The 21,930-nt window shown below is 40.0% G+C and overlaps 1 protein-coding gene across 2 annotated transcripts in view; it reads left to right on the top strand.

Moving 5' to 3' along the window:
• The window catches only part of LOC128843392 (glypican-5-like), a 646,741-nt gene extending 625,314 nt beyond the window's left edge, over positions 1-21,427 (top strand). For both annotated transcript variants that reach the window (XM_054040197.1, XM_054040198.1), the window contains one exon: positions 12,244-21,427. In XM_054040197.1, the coding sequence (XP_053896172.1) occupies positions 12,244-12,446 (203 nt within the window). In that variant the 3' untranslated portion in view covers positions 12,447-21,427. The remainder of the gene's footprint in view (positions 1-12,243) is intronic.
• The last annotated feature ends 503 nt before the right edge of the window (positions 21,428-21,930 follow it).

Here is a 21,930-nt window from a genome sequence, read left to right as displayed (position 1 = left end):
TATATCAAAAGCAAAACAAATGTAGGAACAGGCTTCCTTACTACCGTATGGCTCAGTCAATGGGATACTGAATATGTTGCTTGCACATAAGTTTATATAGAGTACTGATTGCTGGGAGTGGTGGAAGGAGGCTGCCATTACAGTTTAAATATGACTTCTGTGTGCCAGACATCTCAACTTGTCCTACAGTTATCCCACACTCTTGCCTTTCTCTCACATATTTTATTTTTATTACAGTAGTGCCTAGAAGCTCCTGCCAACTTTGGCTCTCCAAGATGCTCGGCACAGTCTCTGCCCTGAAGAGCTTACGTTCAAAGTTCACAAAGGGTGGGGAAAAGGAAGAAATATTATCTACATTGTACCCAGAATAAGTGATTTGCCCACGGGCACACAGGAAGTCTGTTGCAGAATAAGGATTTAAACCCCCCCTCCAATCCTGTACTCACAAGTTCATCCTTCCTCCCATCTAGTTTTTCTAGAACTTGTCCCTCACCTGAGGTCCCAAATGGACTAGATTCATAAATGCCAAGGCCAGAAGGGACCACTGTGATCATCTAGTCTGACTCCTGTACAACACATGGCATAGAACATCCCTCAAATAATTCCTAGAGCAGGTCTTTTAGAAAAACATCCAATCTTAATTTAAAAATTGTCAGTGATGGAGAATCTGCCATGACTTTTGTTAAATTGTTCCAATGGTTAATAACCCTTTGTTAAAAATTTACACCTTATTTCCAGTCTGAATTTGCTTAGTTCAGCTTCCAGCTATTAGATCATATTATACCTCTCTCTGCTGGATTAAAGAGCCCCTTATCTAATATCTTTTCCCCATGTGGATGCTTATAGACTGTGATCAAGTCATCCCTTAACTTTCTCTTTGTTAAGCTAAATAGATTGAGATCCTTGAGTCTATTGCTCTAAGGCATGTTTTCAATCTTTAATGATTTTCTTGGATCTTTTCTGAACCCTCTCCAGTTTATCGGCATCCTTCTTCAATTGTGAGCATCAGAACTGGTCATGGTATTCCAGCGGTGGTCACACCAGTTCCAACTATAGAGGTCAGCTAACCTTCACAACCTTGTCTCCCAAGGTATCTTCCTCTCCCTGACCTAAACTCATTGAGATAACTAACTATTTAAATGAGTAAACTGAGGCAAGTTGGCTGTCATCAATACAGTTCTGGGTAGTCAAGGACTTAACACATCAAACTTTCCAGAATGTAAAGGAAGGTATCCTCAAAAACTTGTTATGAAGTTTTCATTTGTGCATCTACTATGTATTGTATTAACTCCAGAAGGCTTCCTTAAGATTTCTATAGCTCCTCATTCACTACTACCTCAAGTCGCAATCCTACAATCCGCAATCCTGTGGAAACAGCCTATCAGGTACACATTTCTCGAATTCATGTGAAGAATTTGGTAGACTAAGAACATTACATAAATTCGGAGGCCAAAAAGGTACTACTATTTATCTAATTCAGAAATCGTTTTGGCTCCAAAGCTTGTGTACGAAACTTACCTCTTACTGCTTCAATAAACATCACATTATCTACCCAGTCCTTTTTTTCTGCAGAAAGAGCTACACTCAAAAACCCAACATTTTTGGAATTGCATTATGAATTCTCCAATCTTGATGCAGAGGTTTTTTTGACAGTTGGAGTGTTCTCAAATTCCCCTCTAAGAGGGATAATCTTTCATTTGTCCCATTTGTCTGCGGCAGTTACATTTGAAAATAATTAGTATTGGTCACGATGTCAGGATAATACATCATTTGGAGATTTTTGGTGCTGTTGAATAATTATGCATTTTAGGGATATTACATTGTTTTGAGATTTCAGGGCTCCTTCCTTGGGATATGTAAAAGTAATTTCAGCTTGTGCTCCCGGAGGTGATAAAAAGCTAATTATAATACTGCAGCACCTACTGTAATTTAAGAGCCTGTTCCAGCAGGTTGCACCTTGCTTTAATTTTCTCACTAAGATAGAAGTAAAACTTACCAAGTGACTGAGCATCAACGTCAAGAGTGACGGCAGGCACTGATACCTCACTTGAAACATATGTTATGACTCTCATTCCAACCATAATTCACTCATGACCAAGGCACAAATTGTCCAATATATACACTGACTCCTTTTGTCTTTTTAAAGTACAGCACTTGCAGGAAAGCCTGGGGAGACCCTAGAAGGTTTGACTTTGTGCAATTCATGAGGGGGGGGGAACCAAACCCAGGAAAGGTCACAGATTTCAGCACAGTGAAAGTTCTCCCCAAAAGCTCACATCTCCTTAAGATGTTTGGGAACTGACTCAAGCTCCCTATTTTGTTTCGTCCTAGCCTAGAGTTGTAGTGGTAGTAGCTGGTCCCCCCAGCTTTCTCCACAATGCACGAAGCCCATATAATTATGAGTAGACTGGCAAATAGCTCTGCGTTTCATTTTATTCAAAACAACCTCTGTGATTCTCTTCCAAGCAACCCCCACAGGGGTTGTACGTTCATCTAGCATAATGATCCCAGACCTCATATGTGCACACACTCCACAGCTGTCAGCTGATCACATGCAGCCTGCATGCGGAATAGTACTCATGAGCCCATGGCTCACTTCCCATTCCACAAACGTCACTGTTTTACCTCTTGCACTAAAGTAGAAATGGTTGCCTGTCAGTAACATTCTCCTCACAGTGCAGCCACCAGATGGTGAGACTAAGAAGAGATGGACTTATCAATATCCAGTTCAAATGTTCATCTGAAGCTTAGCCAAGTGCCCCATACTTTGAGAAGATTGCCCGTCTTATCTCTTATCTTTGCTGCCATCTTCATTGACAACAGCATCACTAGCAGTCAAAGGGGACTTGGCAGTCTCTCCTTAGCCTTAGTGGAAGCATTATTTTGTCAAGGATTGAGGGTAGCTCAACAAGTACAGCAGTTTCTGTGAGGGGAGGCACCACAGCACACTAAATGTTCTGTAACGTCAGAAAAAGGTTTGAGCTCAGCTCACTCCAACAGAAGGGCAAAAACTAATAGTTCTCATTTGAATTAAATTTGCTTGCTCATCCCTCAGAGCGTCGATAAAAAACTCTAACACACACTTAAACAGGACTTCCTGGTTGAGTTCAGTAGAGGGCAGTAGTATTTGTATACTCTAGTAAAGAATTTGATGAACTTTAATTTTCCATGTCAGGACCATGACCAGGGCAACATTGCAGAACAATTACATGAAAGCTATGGGGACACAATACAAGGCCTCATGTGTTCAACTTCCTCTAGCATGCTGGCTAGCCTCTCCAAAGGAATGTATTGATTGGTGTGAGTATTTATGAGACTCTCAGTCCCATCTTAGAGGCAGGTACATTACTGTATAGCAATCTGTGGTTAGATCTTTGAGGTGAAGATAACACTAAATGCTCTAAACATCAATGTCAAGTAATTTTCATTAAGTGTTTTGTTTGTGTTGTCAAGAGGCAACTTTAACAGCTGCTAACAAGGATGCAAGATCTGTTAAACGGTGGCCCAGATCTTCTGGTCTAGATGAGCTGTACTCAGTGCAAAATGGGGGGATCGTAGCAGATTTTGAGCCACCTTTACTGATCAGGGACAGGTCTAGTCCTCAGCAGGAGTCAGACTAGCCTCAAGGCTGCTCTAATTGATATTCAACTGCCCCTGGCTCCAAACAGCTGTTCCAGCAGCTTGGGGTCACTGGGATGTATGGATGTTCCAGCCATATTCACTACACAGGGGATCAAGATGAGGGGGTGGTATATGAGCCACTACGGTGGCTATATGCCACCACATATTAACATTACAGGCAGAGGGAATCCTCTACTGCCCATTTAAACTGGCTTTATGGCTGCTTTGTGTCTCTTGAGAGCAGAGGAGGGTCCAGTTGTGTGTTACTGTTTTACCATAATAAACCCTAAATGTATTGACTCAGTTTTCAATTATATTTTCCACACTTTAAACTTTCTTAGCCACCCCAGTGATTTTGAATATACCACCTTTGCTTGCTGTAGGCAGCAGCTAAGACCTAAGAATGAAGTTTAGGCTCTGTTGTTAGAATGGTTAGTTTCTAAAAGAAAAGCAGGCCATAGACTGTCTTCAAGATTTACCTCAAGTAAATTCAGAGAAACAACTAGCAAGAGCATCTGCAATAGTGTCATCTGGTGACTTCCCATAATGTTACATCCCCTGCTTACATAAGAAAAAAAAATCTTATCAAGTTCACTGATGATTAGTACTAACAAAGACTTCAATTTATTCTCTGCCAAATATTTCATAACTTAATGTTTGAATATTCATAACAAATCAACGTTTCAGTCTCTCAGGCAGTTTTACAACACAGTTAGCATAATAAATATAATGATTGTCCCTGTCTTAGGGTTTCTCTGAGGATCTGGCAACAAATTACTAGGTTTGATCATCAGCACTGTTAGAAAATTGGCATCTGATCTGGAAATAGAGCTTTGCAATTAATCAGAATCACCCGACTGCGACTTGAGCAAAGGTCTATGGTTACATCTGAACATTCCTCCACTATTCATCTCTACCTTGGTTAGTGTAATTAGGCTTTGACAGTGCCAGGTTATCACTGATCATCCAGATTCTGTATGCACACCACTCTGTTTCCTGGGAAAGAGGTGAGGCTTTAACATTTCTGTTGTAATATCTGGACTTATTTTAGCTGCAAGCTTTTCTTAAGCGGTAGTTCGCCTGATGAGTTAGCTTTAACTGCTGATTTATGAAAGACAAAATCAAATGTAAACAATAACTCAGTAGTAGTTGAGCACTGTCACCTGTTAGTGTATTTCTGTTCTCCAGCTTGAAACAGTAGGGGTCTACCCCACTGCGCTTAGCTTTTTACAAACAGGTGTTTCACAATCTGTTCTCTTTTTCTGTTGGCCACTGGGTTACACCTAGTGCAGAGTAGGTGTTATGTGAAGGAAAACATAGTTGTGTGCTAATTGTTGAAATTCTTGTGAACAAATCATGAACTTTTCTTTTTGTACCTACTCAAGGAAATCATAGGGCTGGTCTTCACTGCAGAGATAATTTGACTCCCAGCCATACACAAAAACCCTTAATTGGAGTGTGGGGGTATAAACTAGAGCTCATCTGAGCACAACTGGTTGGCTGCTAACATAAGCACTCTGCAGTGGGGATGCAGGCTGTGTCTTCTGAGTGCCACTAGTCCTCCAATGCCTTCCCACAATTCCCCTCATATGTCCAGAAAGGACAGACAAGTTCTCCCACAATTCACTGGGAAAGAAATCCTAGAGTAGCTCAACTTACTGCAGTGCAAATAATCATCGGATGGGCCCCCAGAAGTCTTAGTGCCATTCCTCTCATGAGTGAGTGCAGTGTCAGTGTGAACACAGCAGCTCAAGTGTCATTTCACAGTGTGACTGCTCTAACTCTTGTGAGGCTAAATTGAGAGGAGTAACTCGAGTGTAGATAACTTGAGTAAGTTCTGCAATGAAGACATAGCCATATATTCTTGGCATGTGTCTTCCTTGCAAATGCTCTTTCAAATCAGTTATACCCAATAGTTCTATCAGATATAGGGATGACAGATTTTGGAAAGGCTATCTTTCTTAAAGGCACAGTTAGGAACACGAATGTACATCCATCTATTGTTTATTATTTTATTTTAAACTTCTGAATGAACTCTTTATTTGGATTGTATCTAACAACTGGTTATGTTTCAAAGTAGGCATTTAATATCCTTGGTACTATGTCAGTTGTCAACCTTAAGCCATGAGAGAATTCTCTGATTAAAGTGTAGTGTGATTGGATACAACATTTGGAGGGGAAAGGGGACGAAGTGACACCAAATATCTCTGGAAACTGCTACAGTTTATAAAGGAATGATTAGATTTTATTTGGAATTCTTCAGATGCAATATATGTAGAAGACATGAATTCAAAAAATTATATAATGCTTCCCTTCAATAAAATTAATTCAGTGAGTTTTGGCAAAAAGGCAAAGAATCTGTAAATAGCTAACATGGCTTGAGCTTTTATATACTATTCTGATACATTTGGCCTTGTATTATCAATAAACATTTGAAAAAGTAGAAACAAATACACATGCATACCTTAAACATTTACGATGTGCAGGGCAGCTGAGCTGGCTGAATGCTGGGAAATTGTTCACAAGTATTTTCAGAAAATCAGAATTGGAATTTGGTCTGACCATGCTCAAACTTTCTTCCACCTTTCCACCAACTCTTGTAGAATCATTTATTGTTTGTACAAATGTTTGGGGAGGAGCTCTTCCTTGTGTAAACACAGGAATGCATGCCCACTCACTCCTCCATCCCCCTAAAAAGCGTGTACGAATAAACATATATTCTCTAGAATCCTATATTCACATTCAAACACTCAGTCAAAGTGTAAGGTGATCACCCAGCAATACTTTGTGTATTGACATGGTATGTTTGGGAGGAAGAAAGTAAGAGTGTTTTAAAACGCCTGGCTTTTTCCAACAAAATGAATGAATACAACTTTAAATTAGAGGGAAGACAGACACTCAGAGTCTCTCCACTCTTGGCTTTTGGCCCTCTTTCACCACAAAATGCTTTTCACAAACATCCAGTCCTGGCTTGCTCAGTTCCTTGTCCTATGACTGCAAAATCTTCCTCCACTATAAATTAATTCTTCCTCCAGTTCTCCCATCTTCCTAGGCAAACAGCACTACTTTCCCACCCTCAGATCTCACACCACCCATCTCTCGCCATCAGGGCCGGCTTTAGCACGAGCGGGGGCCCGATTCCTGGGGGCGGGGCTTGCTGCAAGCCCCGCCCCCAGGAATCGAGCCGCGCTCCGGCCGGGGTTGCCGGGCTTGGATCCGACCTGGAGCCGCACCGCGGGAGCCGGGCCGGACCCAAGCCGCGCCGCAGGGACCAGGCCGGGGACCGGGCCGGACCCGAGCCACGGGGACCGGGCCGGGGCCGGGCTGGACCTGAGCAGCGCCGCGGGGGCCGCAGCCGCGAGGACCGGGCCGGAGCCGCAGCCGCGGGGACCGGGCCGGGGCCGGGCCGGAGCCGCGTCCAGGCTGGACCCGAGCAGTGCCGCGGGGGCCGGGCCGAGCCGGAGCAGGGCCGCGCCGCGGGGGCCAGGCCGGAGCCGAGCCGAGCCGCGCCAGACCCGAGCCGGGCCAGAGCCGCTGGGGCCTGCGTGCTCAGCGGGAACGGGCGGCGGCGGCGTCTCCCCGGAGCCCTTCTCGCGCCCCCACCACCCCAGCTTACCTTGTGCTGCCTGCCCGCCCCTGCTTCTTTTCAGACTTCCCTCAAATCTCTGATTCGTGGGAAGCAGGGGAGGGGGCGGAGCGTTCAGGGGAGGAGAGGAGGGGGAAGTGAGCTGGGGGCGGGGTGGAGAGCTGCAGCGCGGGGCCCTCTTGGCGCGGGGCCCAATTCAGCCGAATCGGCTGAATCGGCCTAAAGCCGGCCCTGCTCGCCATGTAACATCTTGCTGATGTCAAAGTGATTGCCAAAGCTCAGCCATGATCTCCCATCTCCGCCTCTTCCTCTTCTATCACTTGCAACCTCCTCTGCCATATAACCACCACCAAGTTCTCACTTGCTTCACTTCCAGCTCCTCCCTTTGCCTTGTTCTTTAAATTTATTCATTCTCTTTTAGCTCTGACACTGAAACTATTCTTGCCAATGACGTCTTCCAACCATATTTTGGCAACACTATTCCATTCTCATCCTCCTTGATTTGTCTGCTGTGCTTCATACTTCATACCCTCATTCTGGAAATCTTGTTCTCCACTGTCCTTTTTTGTTCCTTCATTGTCTCTCTTGACAGGTCTTCCCCTGAATGAGGACTCACCATGGACAGCACACAAATAACCCATGGGCTCAACTTTGTTCATAAAACAAGACTAATTGAGTGACAAATCAGTAAAAAATTCATGATGTATTCAGATAACTTACCAACAGAAAAAGGGCATATCTGACTAACAAATGAGATTATTCACAACAAATAATTCTAAAAGAAAGTAACACACTGAAATTCACCTTGCTATCCTAGTGCTGCTGTCAAAGCATTTAGTCCTCTGAAGATCACCTCATCAGAGCTGGAACTACTGAAATCCTCCTGTTCATGTGCAGTGGTCACTTTTAAAACTTGAAAATTTTGCCTTAGACAACATTAGTTTAGCATTATTTGTATTGTGGTTGTACCTGGAGCCTCAGTCATGGACTAGGGCCACATTGTGCTAGGTGCTGTACAAACACAGAACACAAAGATGGTCCTGCTCCAAAGAGCTTACAAACTACATTTCCTAATGCTGCACTTCACAGGTATTCCCAATATTAAATCCAGTAAAGTTACTTAAAATATAATTAATTAATTAACTGAAATATAATAAAAAACAATATAACATCAAGATACAGTATTGCCAGTTCTCTCAATTTTATCACAAGTCTCGTGTTATTTGGAGTCTTCTTAAAGCCCAAGCTCCTGGAGCCATGTGATTACACGAGACTCTCAGCTTTCAATTTTTTAAAAGTCATGGTTATGGAGAAAAGCTTTAAAGCCTGAACCCTAAAGTCTCAAAAAACAGAAGAATAATGTAAAAAGAATCCAAAATTTATTTTTAAAAGAAATATTATGACTTTGGGGGGCTTGTCTCTTGGTTTTTGAAGGTTTGGGATTGGCAGTACTAGGACTGGGGGGGGGGGGGGTTAGCCAGTGGTAACATTGACACGTGTTTAGTACAACCACTATTCTTTCCTATGTGAATGTCAGTGCTAAACTGAACATAACCAGACCCAATTCTGAGATGATGAGAGAGAGAGAGAGACTTGAGTAAGCAAACATCAAAACCAAAACACTTGGGCAAGCAATGGGCATGCCCATCAAAGTGCAATAAAATGTTAAATACATAAAGAGTTAAGTTTCTAGAATAAAAAGTAAATACATGTTTGAAAAAGAATTTAAACCACAGTAGGTCCTTTTTAAAACCGTGCATCTTAAAATACCAATTTTGCACAGTTAAACCCCAAATTAGAAATGTATCAGAGAATACCCTTTGCTATAAAGGCAGAGAGAGAGGATTAAAATGTTAGTCCTTCCTCTGGAAATGTTAAAGGCAGAATTTTCTAATGTATTATTTAGCACTTGTTATGTAGTGCAGTAAGCAGTCACTGCTGAGACAAAGGCTTTTAAAAAGCAACAGCCTCCCTGATAGCATTAAATCTTACCTTAGATTTTTGGTTAAGTCAATATAAAAAAAATAAATGAATTAATACAGTTCAGCCTGCCTGATTTATAGAGGCCAATCAAGTTACAATGCTGGGCATGGCCAAGTGAAAGAGGGGAATAGATTTACCTGAGTGAGGTCTTAATTTAATCAGCTGGCCCAAGAGAGCTGAAGTCAGCAGGCTGGGATGATATAAACCCCAGTAGAGAAATAGAAGTAGAGCTGCCTTTACCACAGTTGAAAAGGAGAATGACAGTGATGGAAGGGGAAGCTAAGCACTGTCAGAACACACCTATTTCAGTGATTTATTCTTAATTTACTTTAATGACCCTCTGAAGGTTGTCTATTTTTCCTTGTGTTCTCAGAATACTGATATGATACTTTCTAAATGTTTACCACATGTTTTCCCCCTTCCTTCTATGAACTCTACCACAAAGTTATTATTGAAGAGAAACTATAGCTACTGTATATGCTTTGTAGTGGAACTGTGATTGCAGCTGGAGGGGCTAATCTGTTTCCACTACATATCTGCCAACATCCCTTCCCTTCATTCAACCTTGGTTCAGTTCTAGACATTATTAGTTCCTCCCAGATTAATGTTGATATTATGAGACAGATGAAGGAATGCCTTGCATTTATTTTACAGTTTAGATTGGCAAAAGAACAATATGTATTTTCCAATACAATAGCTCATTTTTATTATGAAGTGAGTTTATTGATGGTTGTTGAAAACTACTGATTTGCAGACAATGATCTCAATTTGTATTTACATTTCTGGAATCCATTCCAAGAAATTGCTTTTATAATTCGGAGTTATCTTAAAACCGGGCTGTTGCTTAATCCATATAACAAATCTATGCATTTGCTCTCTGTGCAAATATACATTGCATTCATAGTTTTCACGAAGTATGGACATGAACAATGACTGCTAATTAATAAGCTGTTTTGGTTTTTGCTAGACACTTGGGTGTTTTCAAATGAATTGCGCTCAGTATTGGATGAAATGGTAATTTTTCTAACAGTGGTAATAAAAAAACTCAAGGACAGTAGGATTTCACTACTACACACAAGTAGATGTCTTTATTTACTTGGACTTTCGAAAACTACCATCATTAGTCATCTCATTGTTTTAAAAGTTCACATTTTGTGTAGGGATCCACTAAGGAAATAATTTTTAACAAGTTCCATGCAAGAAGAAGCCTCCATTGATGAATTGGATGTACTGTGCCTCATAATCCACTTGTGCATGCTTCAAAACCGAACACGCACACGTGTTAATGTGCACCCGTTACAAATTAAGACTGGCACATCATCTAATACTTATTAATCCAAGTACACCCATCTCCACACGGAGAGGCCAGGCAGCAAACATACTCCAAAGCATGTTTGAATAATCCAAATGGAAACAAATAGGACAGCGTGCAAGCGGCACAGTAGCGCTAATAAGAATGAAAGATCAAAAAACATGCCCTAAGGCCAGATCTGCAGGAAGAAACAGAGCCACAGACTGTCACAAAGTAACTTCAGGAATGAAAAGGAATTAATGGGTTTGGGTCCTAATAGGAAATTTATATGGGGAAAAATAACATCGCTAAATTGTTAATATTTCATCCTTTAAAAAAAACAAACTGATTAATGGCCAGGAAAAGTAATTAAACAAAATGGGAACTGACCCTGCTAAACAAGATATTTGCTTCAATATGGGAATATTTGTAGATGTATCTGATTGGTTTGAGAGGAAAAGATATTTCAAGTTTACCTTCTGATTCATTTTTCTCAATGAGCCTGATTATGCACCCATAATGGGGAGCAAAGGGACATCCCTTTATTGCCAGTGTCATCTACCCATTCAGTGGGGAGCTGCATCAGGAGAAAGCAGCTTATGTCAGGCTGCTACATCCCCACCCAATTCACATGGGCAGAAAGGTTGGGGAATAGTAGAGCCTTGGCTCCACCTAATACCACACTAGTCAGCACAGCTGTATCCGTGTGTCAAAGGACACACATTGCATTAGGTAAAGGAATAGTGCTGGGTACATTCCTAGGTCCCAGAGAGCAAGGGGAAACCAGGAAGCAGACAGTGAGGCTGGGTCTACACTACCCGCCTGAATCGGCGGGTAGAAATCGACCTCTCGGGGATCGATTTATCACGTCCCATCGGGACACAACAATCGATCCCTGAATCGACGCTCTTACTCCACCAGCGGAGGTGGGAGTAAGCGCCGTCGACGGGAAGCCACAGAGGTCGATTTTGCCGCCGTCCCTACAGCGGGGTAAGTCGGCTGCGATACGTCGAATTCAGCTACGCTATTCGCGTAGCTGAATTTGCGTATCTTAAATCGACCCCCCCCCATAGTGTAGATGTAGCCTGAGTGAGTCAGTGTGCACCCAGGGCACCCCTCCAACACAGTGCCCCATACAAAACCACATCTGACCCCTAACATTATGATTTAAAGTATGATTAACCTTACATAGTGCCATCAATTGCTAATCCAGTACCACAGGAGAAAAACATCATTGGCCTATGGCCAGATCCCATTGCACTTGACATTGTAAAGTGGGATGAGGGCAGTAGAAGGAAACAAAGTTTTGGAACCTTCCACTAGAAGGTACTATACATTAGAGCTGGTTGTGAAGTGTTTTGTGGCAACAGTCTCAGTTTCAATGAACTTCCACAGAAACACAATTGTGTTGGAAGTATGTCTCATTTCCTGCCTTGGGGCTTCCAGGCTCCTTGATGTGCAAAGAGGAGGTTGGCTGCCCTGGAAGCCAGGGCTGGAGCAAGGGCTCGCAGGACCTCTAGGCTCTCACCTCTGCAGCGGGGGACCCCACCTCCAGGGGGAGTTCCCAGGCTGCTCCTGCGTTTCAACCAGCTCTGCTATACATACTTTTAGTCTTATTCCTAACATGCTCAGATGAGAGCACCTGTGATACAAGTCAGAGTGCTTACTTCAGAAGGTGTTCTAGTAATAGACATTGTACTGAGCCTCCCCTTAAAATGAGCAAGTGACATCATGTTCTCTTTTTTTTTCCTCTTTCTGTCAGATGTACTCAAAGAAAAGAAGGCCTATTCGGAAGATAGGAATGAACCAAAACCAACTGTGAAAAAGATTGACACCACGGCCACCACAACCACAATCAAGTCATCTTCTAAACATGATCTAGCCGGAAATGTGGGCAATCTAGCCTCCAGTTCCTCACTTTTCATTGTAACAGCATTAGCGATTTTGTGGCACTGTCTGTCGTAGCTGCATTGTATTGCAACAACTGTCGAAGAATTTCTGTCCATTGTCATTTATACCTTCAGCCTTACCCAACGGAAAACAAAGTTAAATGGCTCTCTAATATTATATGGTATGTTAGAATGAATGCTTAAAAAAAAAAGGCTGAGATTGGCTGATAGTGATTGTCAGCACTTACACTGTGTCTGAAGAAGGTCCTTGATAATATCTTATCCATTCAAGATATAAAGGGAATGATGACAGGGGATCTGAGTAGTTTAAGTTATTGGGGTAGAAATAATTAACACTAAAATTGTAAATTACTGTATTGGCATTTTTCCCATTATACTCACTGGGTAATCTCACTGGTTGTTTCTGTTTGTTAAATTCTTGCAATAAGTTCAAATGAACGATCATTCTTCTGGTGCAAGTTAATACATATGGTATTTCTCTAGTGAACAGCTAATAACCTATGTCTACAGTGGTGAACGATGTCAAGTGAAATACTCTCTACTAGTTTCATAAAGTTCCTAAGTGGCCAAGAAGATAAGAGCATGTTTGACCCTTTTGTTTTCGCTCTTACTGTTTAGATTTTAGGACACAATATAAAAAAGCATATGGTATGTTTGTAATGTGTAAGTATAGTTGCCTTTACCATTTAAAAAATTTTTAGAAACACTTAACGTTTTACTGAGGCATATAGACAATGAGTTTCCCTGCTGCACAAAACTTCATTACCATATGCTCAAAGCTTACTCGATGAATGTCTGACAAAGGGAAACATAAGTAAACATTATAATGTTTTAATCAGCTGAATGCAGTTATATATGAAAAAAGCTAATTTAGTTCAAACGTATTTTACCTGTTTCCTATTGGAAAGGACCTTGTTTCCATCTAGGTGTCAGAGATATAAAGTGTTCGGATTCCACTTACCCAAAAAGTGGTCTCCATGAATTGTAGACCTCTATAGTACAATATGTTTCATAAACCATGTATTATTTAATTATGTTTACTATTTTAAATTTTGCTATCACAATAGAAGTAAATGTAAAACAATGTGAAATCTAGAACAACATTATCAGTCATTTCTCACTTTGATTTTCTATACCAGACAGTGTCAAAATCTTCATTTTATTGTGATGAGAATTTTTGATTTAAATCAAGGCAACACTGATGTGTTTTGAAACTATGATGGAAAGGTACTATGATGTAATTAGATGCGTTGAGAACTAATATGTGTATTTTCTGACAACTGTATTTATAGTGCCATTGAAAATATATACATACGATACGGTATGAGTACAGTGATTAATGATAAATATATGAAGCTTTGGGATTGTTATCACATTTACTTAATTTCATAACCATTTCCACCATTTAATGGCCATTTTCATGCTGCAGGCTATGATGATAAGATTTAATGTAAAAACATTTGCCTTTAATTTTTTTTGAGTGGGGGGGAGTAAAACATCTCTCTCAGCACTTAGATTTATACAAGCACTGACATTGATTCAAGAGACAAACCGTATATCATATCAACCAAGTTCTGGGTGTGACAGTATAGAATAGGAGAGCAGGATGTCATTGTACTTGTGTGTTCATGTGGTGTTAGCAAAAATTACTAATTAGCTCTATATTCGCAAAGGAGGGGATTTGACATTTTTGCATTTGGTCTTTATAAATGTGTAAGTGCATAACTGTATAAGCAAAAGCATTCACATGTAGAAACTGAAAGTGGTCACGTCAAGCAGAGTCGCATTCCAATTCTTTTAATGCTGGAAAAACAATCTGGCACCACCAAGACAAAAAGGAATAAGATGCTTAGAGCATTATCATGAAATGTTCAGTGTTAGAATTCTGACTTTTCAACATGTTAATGAGTTAATACCATTAAGTAGTGAGTTCACATTGTATTAATGAGAATGAATCTTGCAAACATAGTATGAAAGTTGCTGTCTACAAATTTTCAGAGTTCACTGATACAGTAAATGAACAGCACCAGCCTATGCAGGCATACAGTAAAATTGCCATTTATGCACATTTTTACAGCCCTTGAGTCCTTTTAGAAAAGTGTACATTCACATGGCAGTTATGCAAGTTGTTCCTTTTGTACCTTGAAGTGATTTCCTAATTCTTTACCGTTTCACAGGACCAGATGGGATACCTGCCTTTAGACAGCTGTATCCGTGATTAGGCACCTAAATATGACCAATGGGTACCCAAATGCTGATTTAGACACCTAGGGCAAGATCCTCAGCTGGCATAAATCAGCAAAGCTCCATTGAAGTCATTCACAGATGTACACCAGAAGAGGATCTGGCTGTTAAGTCAGTATTTTCATAGTTGGGAACCTAAAAATCAATATTTAGGTGAGTATATCAGCACTTGAATATCTCAAATGTGTATTTATGTGCCAAAGTATGGATCTGGGTCTCTGTGTTTTGAAATTGGCTCTCCCAAATTCCAGATGTGCAACTTCTAGTTTGTGAGAGAGTTTGAACATCCACCCGTACTGGAATCTGCTTTTTGAGAATTGTGCTGTAAGAGTCATTGTGCTACTGGATCAGACTACAGCGCTCCATCTAGCCTAGTATCATATAACCAAGAGTGGCCAGTATCAGTACATCAGAGGAAGGTGCAAGAAACCCTGCAGTAGGCAATTATGAAATAACCTGCCCAAAGAGAAATTTTCTTCCTAATCCCCATTAGCTAGAGGTTGGTATAGACCCTGAATGATAGTCTTGCTAAACTGAAAGATTAAATATTTTAATCTTTATTTTGGTTTATAAATTTCCACGTGTCTATTGTATTACACAAGACAATAGTTAATCCAGCCCCTTTCAAACTAACCAGACTAAAATAACACTGCACAAACTGTAGGGAGAAAGATTCATCAACTCACTTCATTGGATTCAACCCATATTTTAATAAATACAGATGAGTACGGGGGAGGAAAGGGGAAGAAGATACTATGGAGAGCTCAACATCAATACTTTTCACATTAACATAACTAGAACATCTCCTACTGCATTTAACAATTTAAAGAGAGTAAAGGTCAAACCAGCATGTAACATGGTCATAGTGTACATCAGAAATATGCTGCAGCTTTAAAGACATAATAGGATATTGTATCTAACACATTATGAAGCATTTTTTCTTCACAGGTGAGTTGGAGCTGAGTATCAAATTCACATCCAAATAAGGCAAAAATAAATGATCAAATCCAACAAAGGGAGTATATCTTTTCAGATGAAAAATGAGATGTAAACGTAGTTTTGCCAAGCAATTATGAATTTTATTTAGCCAGTGCTCTTTTATGTTTATTGTTTTGATATAATCTGTTTTTGCAATATCCAGTATTTGTGAATGCAAAGACAGGCACGGCGAGAGCTTGCTCATTTGTGGGTTAAAATGAGTCTGCTGAGGGTTTTGTTTGTTTTGTTGGAGTTTTTTTCCATAGCAATGTGTACTTCTTAACATAGAGAGCGAAACTGTCTGATGTGGTGTCGTCGCTTTGCACTGCACCACTAGTCTATCCTGGGCCAGGGAGGGTAACCCCAATGTAAAGGTTATGCTCCTGTTAGGGAGGATCTTCCCTGCATAAGGGAGATGCTCCTGATAGCATTGAGCCAGCAGAGAGGTTTGCATGTCATTCTCCCTCCAGGCAGAGAGAAAAGTGGGTGTGGTGGTTGGAGGAAATGGTGTGTGGCTGAGATGCCATGCTGATCCTCTGCTGTGTTTTCAACCTCCCTGGGGCTGCTAAAGCCCTGCTGAAGTGAGAGCAGCCTGAAGGTAGAGGGAGAGTGGCCCTGCAAACAGTTGCAGCAGGATTTGCAGATTGCAAAGGTACACATTAAGGCCACTTTATGCTCATATGCCATTACTTGCACTCTGTGCAATTTACCGCACCCCAACATCTGGCCCATAATTTCTAGTCTACATATTGCAACAGTGAGACGTATTTTCAAGTACACAAGCTATTGTATCATTGCATAGAGAAATTTAGGACTCTGGCTCAGTAATGAATCTTTAGAGGTACAAATAGTATCTGTCTGAGCTTTATAAGGGCTGCACAGCAATAATTATCTACTGCCACATTTGTTTCAGAAGATCTGTGTATGGGGATTGGGTAAGATTTCCGTCTCTCTCCATATGCTGCATCTGGTCTGTTGTTAACCCAAGTCCATTTTCCCCATGTGTATAGAGCCTTATTTTAACTGTTACAAGCGTTATAACCCTGGTTCAGCAAGCCATTCTTATTTAGCACAGCACATGCTTAACTTTAAGTAAGTCCCATTCATATCAATGGAATTTAAGCACGTTTTTAAGTGTGGTAACTGAATAGGAATAAACAGCAATAAGCAAAGCTCCAAGTTTGGCTGAAATTGGCTGAATTGCACATAACTAATATGTGGGTGAAATTTCACCCCTGTCAGAGAGCCCCCATAAGGCCTATGTACTGTTTAAATAGGGGGGAGGGATAGCTCAGTGGTTTGAGCATTGGCCTGCTAAACCCAGGGTTGTGAGTTCAATCTTGGTCCTGCTAGTGAGGGCAGGGGGTTGGACTCAATGACCTGTCTTTGGGGTCCCTTCCAGTTCTATGAGATAGGTTTATCACCATATATTATATTATTTTATTATTATTATTCACTCAAGCTGTGCATAAGCCTTTGCTCATCCTCCCTGCACAGAGGCAGATTTCACTCTGAATAGGAAATATCATCTGCAGTATAATATATTTGCCATCATCTCTCATAATATCATTATTGAATTTTCATATAACCTAGGAATAGTATATGCTTGAGTCACATAGTGTCTACTGCAACACTGTGCTCTTAGGGTTACTGCTTTTAGTGGCACATGGCATGTCTGTCAATGAGCCGTGAAAGGTGAATCAAAACTTGGCTTTTTTAGCTGTGGCATGCTCCCATCAAAAAGAGAAACAAACAAAAAACCACACACCTGCCACAGTGATAATGTTAGATTAGCTATTCCATCTCCACAAAAGTCCAGAATTCTTCCCAATCATACATTCTCCAGCATTTTGTCCTGTCAATTCTAATGATTAAATTTTAATTTGAATTAAATATTAAGACACTAAAAAAGTAAAAATATATATATATATAGCCCAAGATAGAAAGTGGGCACACTTAAAATTCATTCTGGTTATAGAGATTATAGATTTCAGAATGGTTTCCTGGACTTCAAATGGGGAACACTGCTAGACTCACTAATATCTCTAGAATTGGACCAAATTTTTGAAATGCACTGAGAGTATATCACAACATAATGTGTATGTGAGAGTCTAATTCATTGGACTCAGAAAGAAGTATAGAAATAATGGGTGCATTAGATTTCTTACTTATGAAAGCTAATATTTCTTACTTCTGATCAAAGTGTGCCCCCTTTTTTGGATTTTAGAGCAGGTATTTGCATCCAACTTGCTCAAATGTCTTTTGAAAGACAGCCTTACCCCAATGCTGCTACAGTTCTGAGAGGAGACTCCAGGACACAGCTGATGAGCCACATTTTTGTGCTGCACCTTTGTGACTGAGATTAGTATCAAGTCCTTACAATGGCACAGTATTGAACATTCTGGGTTTTATTAACATATTAGAATGGCTGTTACTCTACAACAGTATGATTTTCATTTATATATGGACATACACTAACTGAAATCTATTGGTGCTTTTTATGCAATACAGAAAGTGCTTCATTAGATAGCAGGTATCAACTGCTAATGTTCTCATATCTGTGCAAAATGCCTTGCACAAGTTCTACAGTTTGCACTTTATCATTATAGTTAATCTTTAGTAAATTGCCCAATACTTTGTAATTATAATATTAGCATCTAATTTAACACCATCTTTAAAAAATCATTTGTTGCATAATATAAGCAATTAACATTTATTCACTTTGTCTGTAATAGGGATATATAATTTATCCATAATGGCCTTTCTGTGCACCTAATTAGAACCTGGTTGAATTATTCTACAAGCTATGGCCATTTAATTTGACCAGTAATGTACTGCTAGTTTTATAAATTCCTTGCAAATATACACTTGTATAATTACTTTTCAGCTAAGTAGAAAACAATGTTTTCATATATCTTCTGGGTTTACATGGTAGGCTTTTAGGCTGCAATAACAAGAATAGGTACTGACATTTTTCATGCACTTTAAAAATGGAATTAGTCAGATACCTCTTTCCCATAATTCATTACAGTATATCGGATTTATAGCCTGCTTTATTCTGTAATGAAAAAGAAAGCAATGAGACATCAAGAACATATCTCCTAATGAAATTCTGTATCTGCATATTCATATGTTAGGAAGTTCTGCTGATCAGAGACTATATCAAAAGTGTTGCAATACTGGAGTGTCAAGGATATGATGTTAAATTTGTGGAAATTGGATCAAACTGATTAAGTGACATAAGTAAGTTTTTAGCTAGCTATATTTTCTATTTAAATGTGCAGTAAATTGAGCAAGATCACTTGGTCTTTCAAGAAAGGAGATTTGAGACAAACTTTTCAGCAAGAATGCCAACATTAGACATTTGATTTACTTATTTCATAAATGTTGTGGTAGCAGAGGTTCTGAGGCTTTTCCATGTGTTTGTGAGGCCGACTGTTAGGAAGGGGCCAGATCCCCTCCACTGGCTTCAGGGGAGCTATGCCAGTTTACACTGGCAAAGGATCTGGCCCAAGAACATAAAATCCTTCCCAAAGAACAGAATCTTATTTCAGGCACAATTCTGATCTTATATTATGGAAATTCAGAGTAACTCCGTTGACTACAAGTCTCGCTGTTTTCGGTTTTATACTGCCACCCATCTCTACAGTATATCAGCACCTTCCCCATAAAATCAATAGCAATAGCCACATGGGGATACTTAGAAAAATTAATCTGAATTATTTAACACTGCGAATTTAAAATGAATTCAATTTTCTTGCATTAAATTCCTGTTTAGAACCTAAACCAAATTAAGGCCACTTATTTCTGAACGAGAGTACCCACACAGGGGTTTAATGCAGTTTAACTAATCCACTTTAAATTCACACCTTTAATTAATTCGGATTAACTTTCCAGAATCCTCTTGTAGACAAGTCAATAGAATCTCTGATACTTCTACCTTTTGGGGGTTAAAACTCGGCTTGGGATAGAAGTAGAGTATTCATATTGTGAGCGTCACTCATGGTGGAAAAGAACAGGAGTACTTGTGGCACCTTAGAGACTGCCACAAGTACTCCTGTTCTTTTTGCGGATACAGACTAACACGGCTGCTACTCTGAAACCTGTCATGGTGGAAAAGTTCTCTCAAAGAAGATTTTGCAGCATTTCCTAAAGACAGTCAGACTGGATTTGCTTGATCTCCTCTGGAAGATTGTTCCATAACCAGATCTACTCGACAAAGAATGTTTTGTCCCAAGAGTTCATATACTTCATTCTGGACTTTGTGACCTGCATTGTCCCATAGGAACACAGCGGTCACAGATCAAAATCTGGTCTTTGATGTAGCTGGGGGGATTGCTCTATTATTGTTTTGAAAAGTAGGACCAAGGTCTGATGTACTCAGAGTAGCCTAAACCATGGAGATGGTGGGTATCCGCATTCTGTACCAGTTGGAGCTTGCGTATCTTCACATTCAACTTCAGATACAAGGAGTTACAGTTGTCCAGCCCGGTTACAGTAATCCAGCCCTGAGATAACAAATGGATGGATTGCTGTGGCCAGCTCTTCATCTAGGAGGAAGAGAGAAATTTTCCTAGCAAGCTGGAGGTAAAAAAAAGGCGTTTTTAGAAATTGATACTACCTGGTCAGCCAAGTTTAGTGAGGAGTGAAACAGGACCCTGGGGCGAACACTACTTCGACATGGATTCCACTGGCTACAATGATTTACACTGGTACCACCTGAAATCAGAATCTGGCCTGAAAGAAGATTGTGCATTTTGGGAAGGGTTTCATTTTAATACGAAACTGAGTCAAATTCTGCCCACTTGACAGGAAAGGGAGTGTCCATACATGGGCTATTTTCTGTCTTTGAAAAGAGTGATGAGACAGCTCATGCCCTATGGATGATGAAACATCTATGTGCAAAACACTTAGACAAGTTTCATAAACAGTACCCAAGAGAAGCAGTAATAAGACTTTTCTTGTTGTTCTCTAATTGGAAAATAAAAACATTCATTTGACTGGAGCTTTTCTAATTCCATGTTAGCGATGAAGAATGGATGGAACATATTCCACTACTTTCCAAATGTTTACTGGAAAAGGCTGATGTAGCAGCAATACTATATAAAGCATTTATTGTACCTCATTTATTATATGGGACAATACTAGAATAAAAAATAGAAACCAGTATACTAAACCTGCAATATACAACCATTTATTGTATTTACTGTACTTTAATATATCAAAACTAATATGGTATGAATGTTTACAATACACCAGGAGTAGAAGTTACAATAAAAAATCCTGCTTTGTTATTTAGGCCTTTAAAAAATTAGCTTATGGTCTCTTGGTCTTCTTTAGTTCATCTTCCTTTATGGAAACATTTACATTTTTATTTTACATTAATTGTATTGTGTGTATTTTAAGCTCCAAAGTAGATTGTTTTGGCCCTAAGCTATATTCAAACCCTAGTAACTATTCGCATTAGCTGAGCACTTGTTTTGTTTTCAAAATTTTTGCTTGTATTTGATTGAATTAACTCATCAACTTTCTCCAGTTTGTTTTCAGTACTGAACCTGAAAAAGAGTTTTTAAAAAGCAGTCCAGAATCATTGGCTTAATAATAATCAGCAAGGATACTTTGAGAAATTGTAATAAATGGTGTGATTTGTAAAGGACAGTGAACTGTGAATGGTAATAAAAATACATTATCCACAACAGGATCTTGTGTCCTCTATTTGAATTGTTTGTAACTTTTTTCTGGATATTTTTCATCATCTTTATTGTAAGTTACAGAACTGATAAAATCTAAAATAAAAAGATTTTAACCTCTTTATATTGTGCTTTGAATGACGGATACAGAACTTTAGGATTGCTGAGAAAGCCCGTTGGGTCACACTTAGAGTATGTCTGCTCTGCAATCAGGAGGCATGATTGCAGTCTATGTAGGCATAGCCGAGTAAACTTTGATCAAGTTTATTTGGGAATGCCTACAAGTGCTGTTCTGACTGCAGCACACACATACCCGTAGGTTAAGAAATTACCATTTTCTTTAGTATGTTGCAGTTTTCTCACTTTCCTGCCATTTATACCACTAAAGAGATGTACAGATGCCCATCTGCTATTCTGGGATTCTTTAACATAAAACACAAAACTGGCAGCAACCTCTCAGGAAAACTCCAGTAAATTTCTACCCCCTAACGCAACCACTAGACAGGACTCCATAAACAGTCACCCCCACCATGTCCCAACCACTTCATTCACCTGGGCAGAAAGACAGGCCTTGGAATATCTGTGCCCTTTGCCAAATAGTGAATTCAGGTTTATGAAATGTAGTCC

Source organism: Malaclemys terrapin, chromosome 9 (assembly GCF_027887155.1).
Source record: "Malaclemys terrapin pileata isolate rMalTer1 chromosome 9, rMalTer1.hap1, whole genome shotgun sequence".
In the NCBI taxonomy this organism is placed as follows: Eukaryota; Metazoa; Chordata; order Testudines; family Emydidae; genus Malaclemys; species Malaclemys terrapin.
The sequence above is the reverse complement of the archived record's forward strand: the minus strand, read 5'-3'. Positions and strand labels throughout refer to the sequence as shown.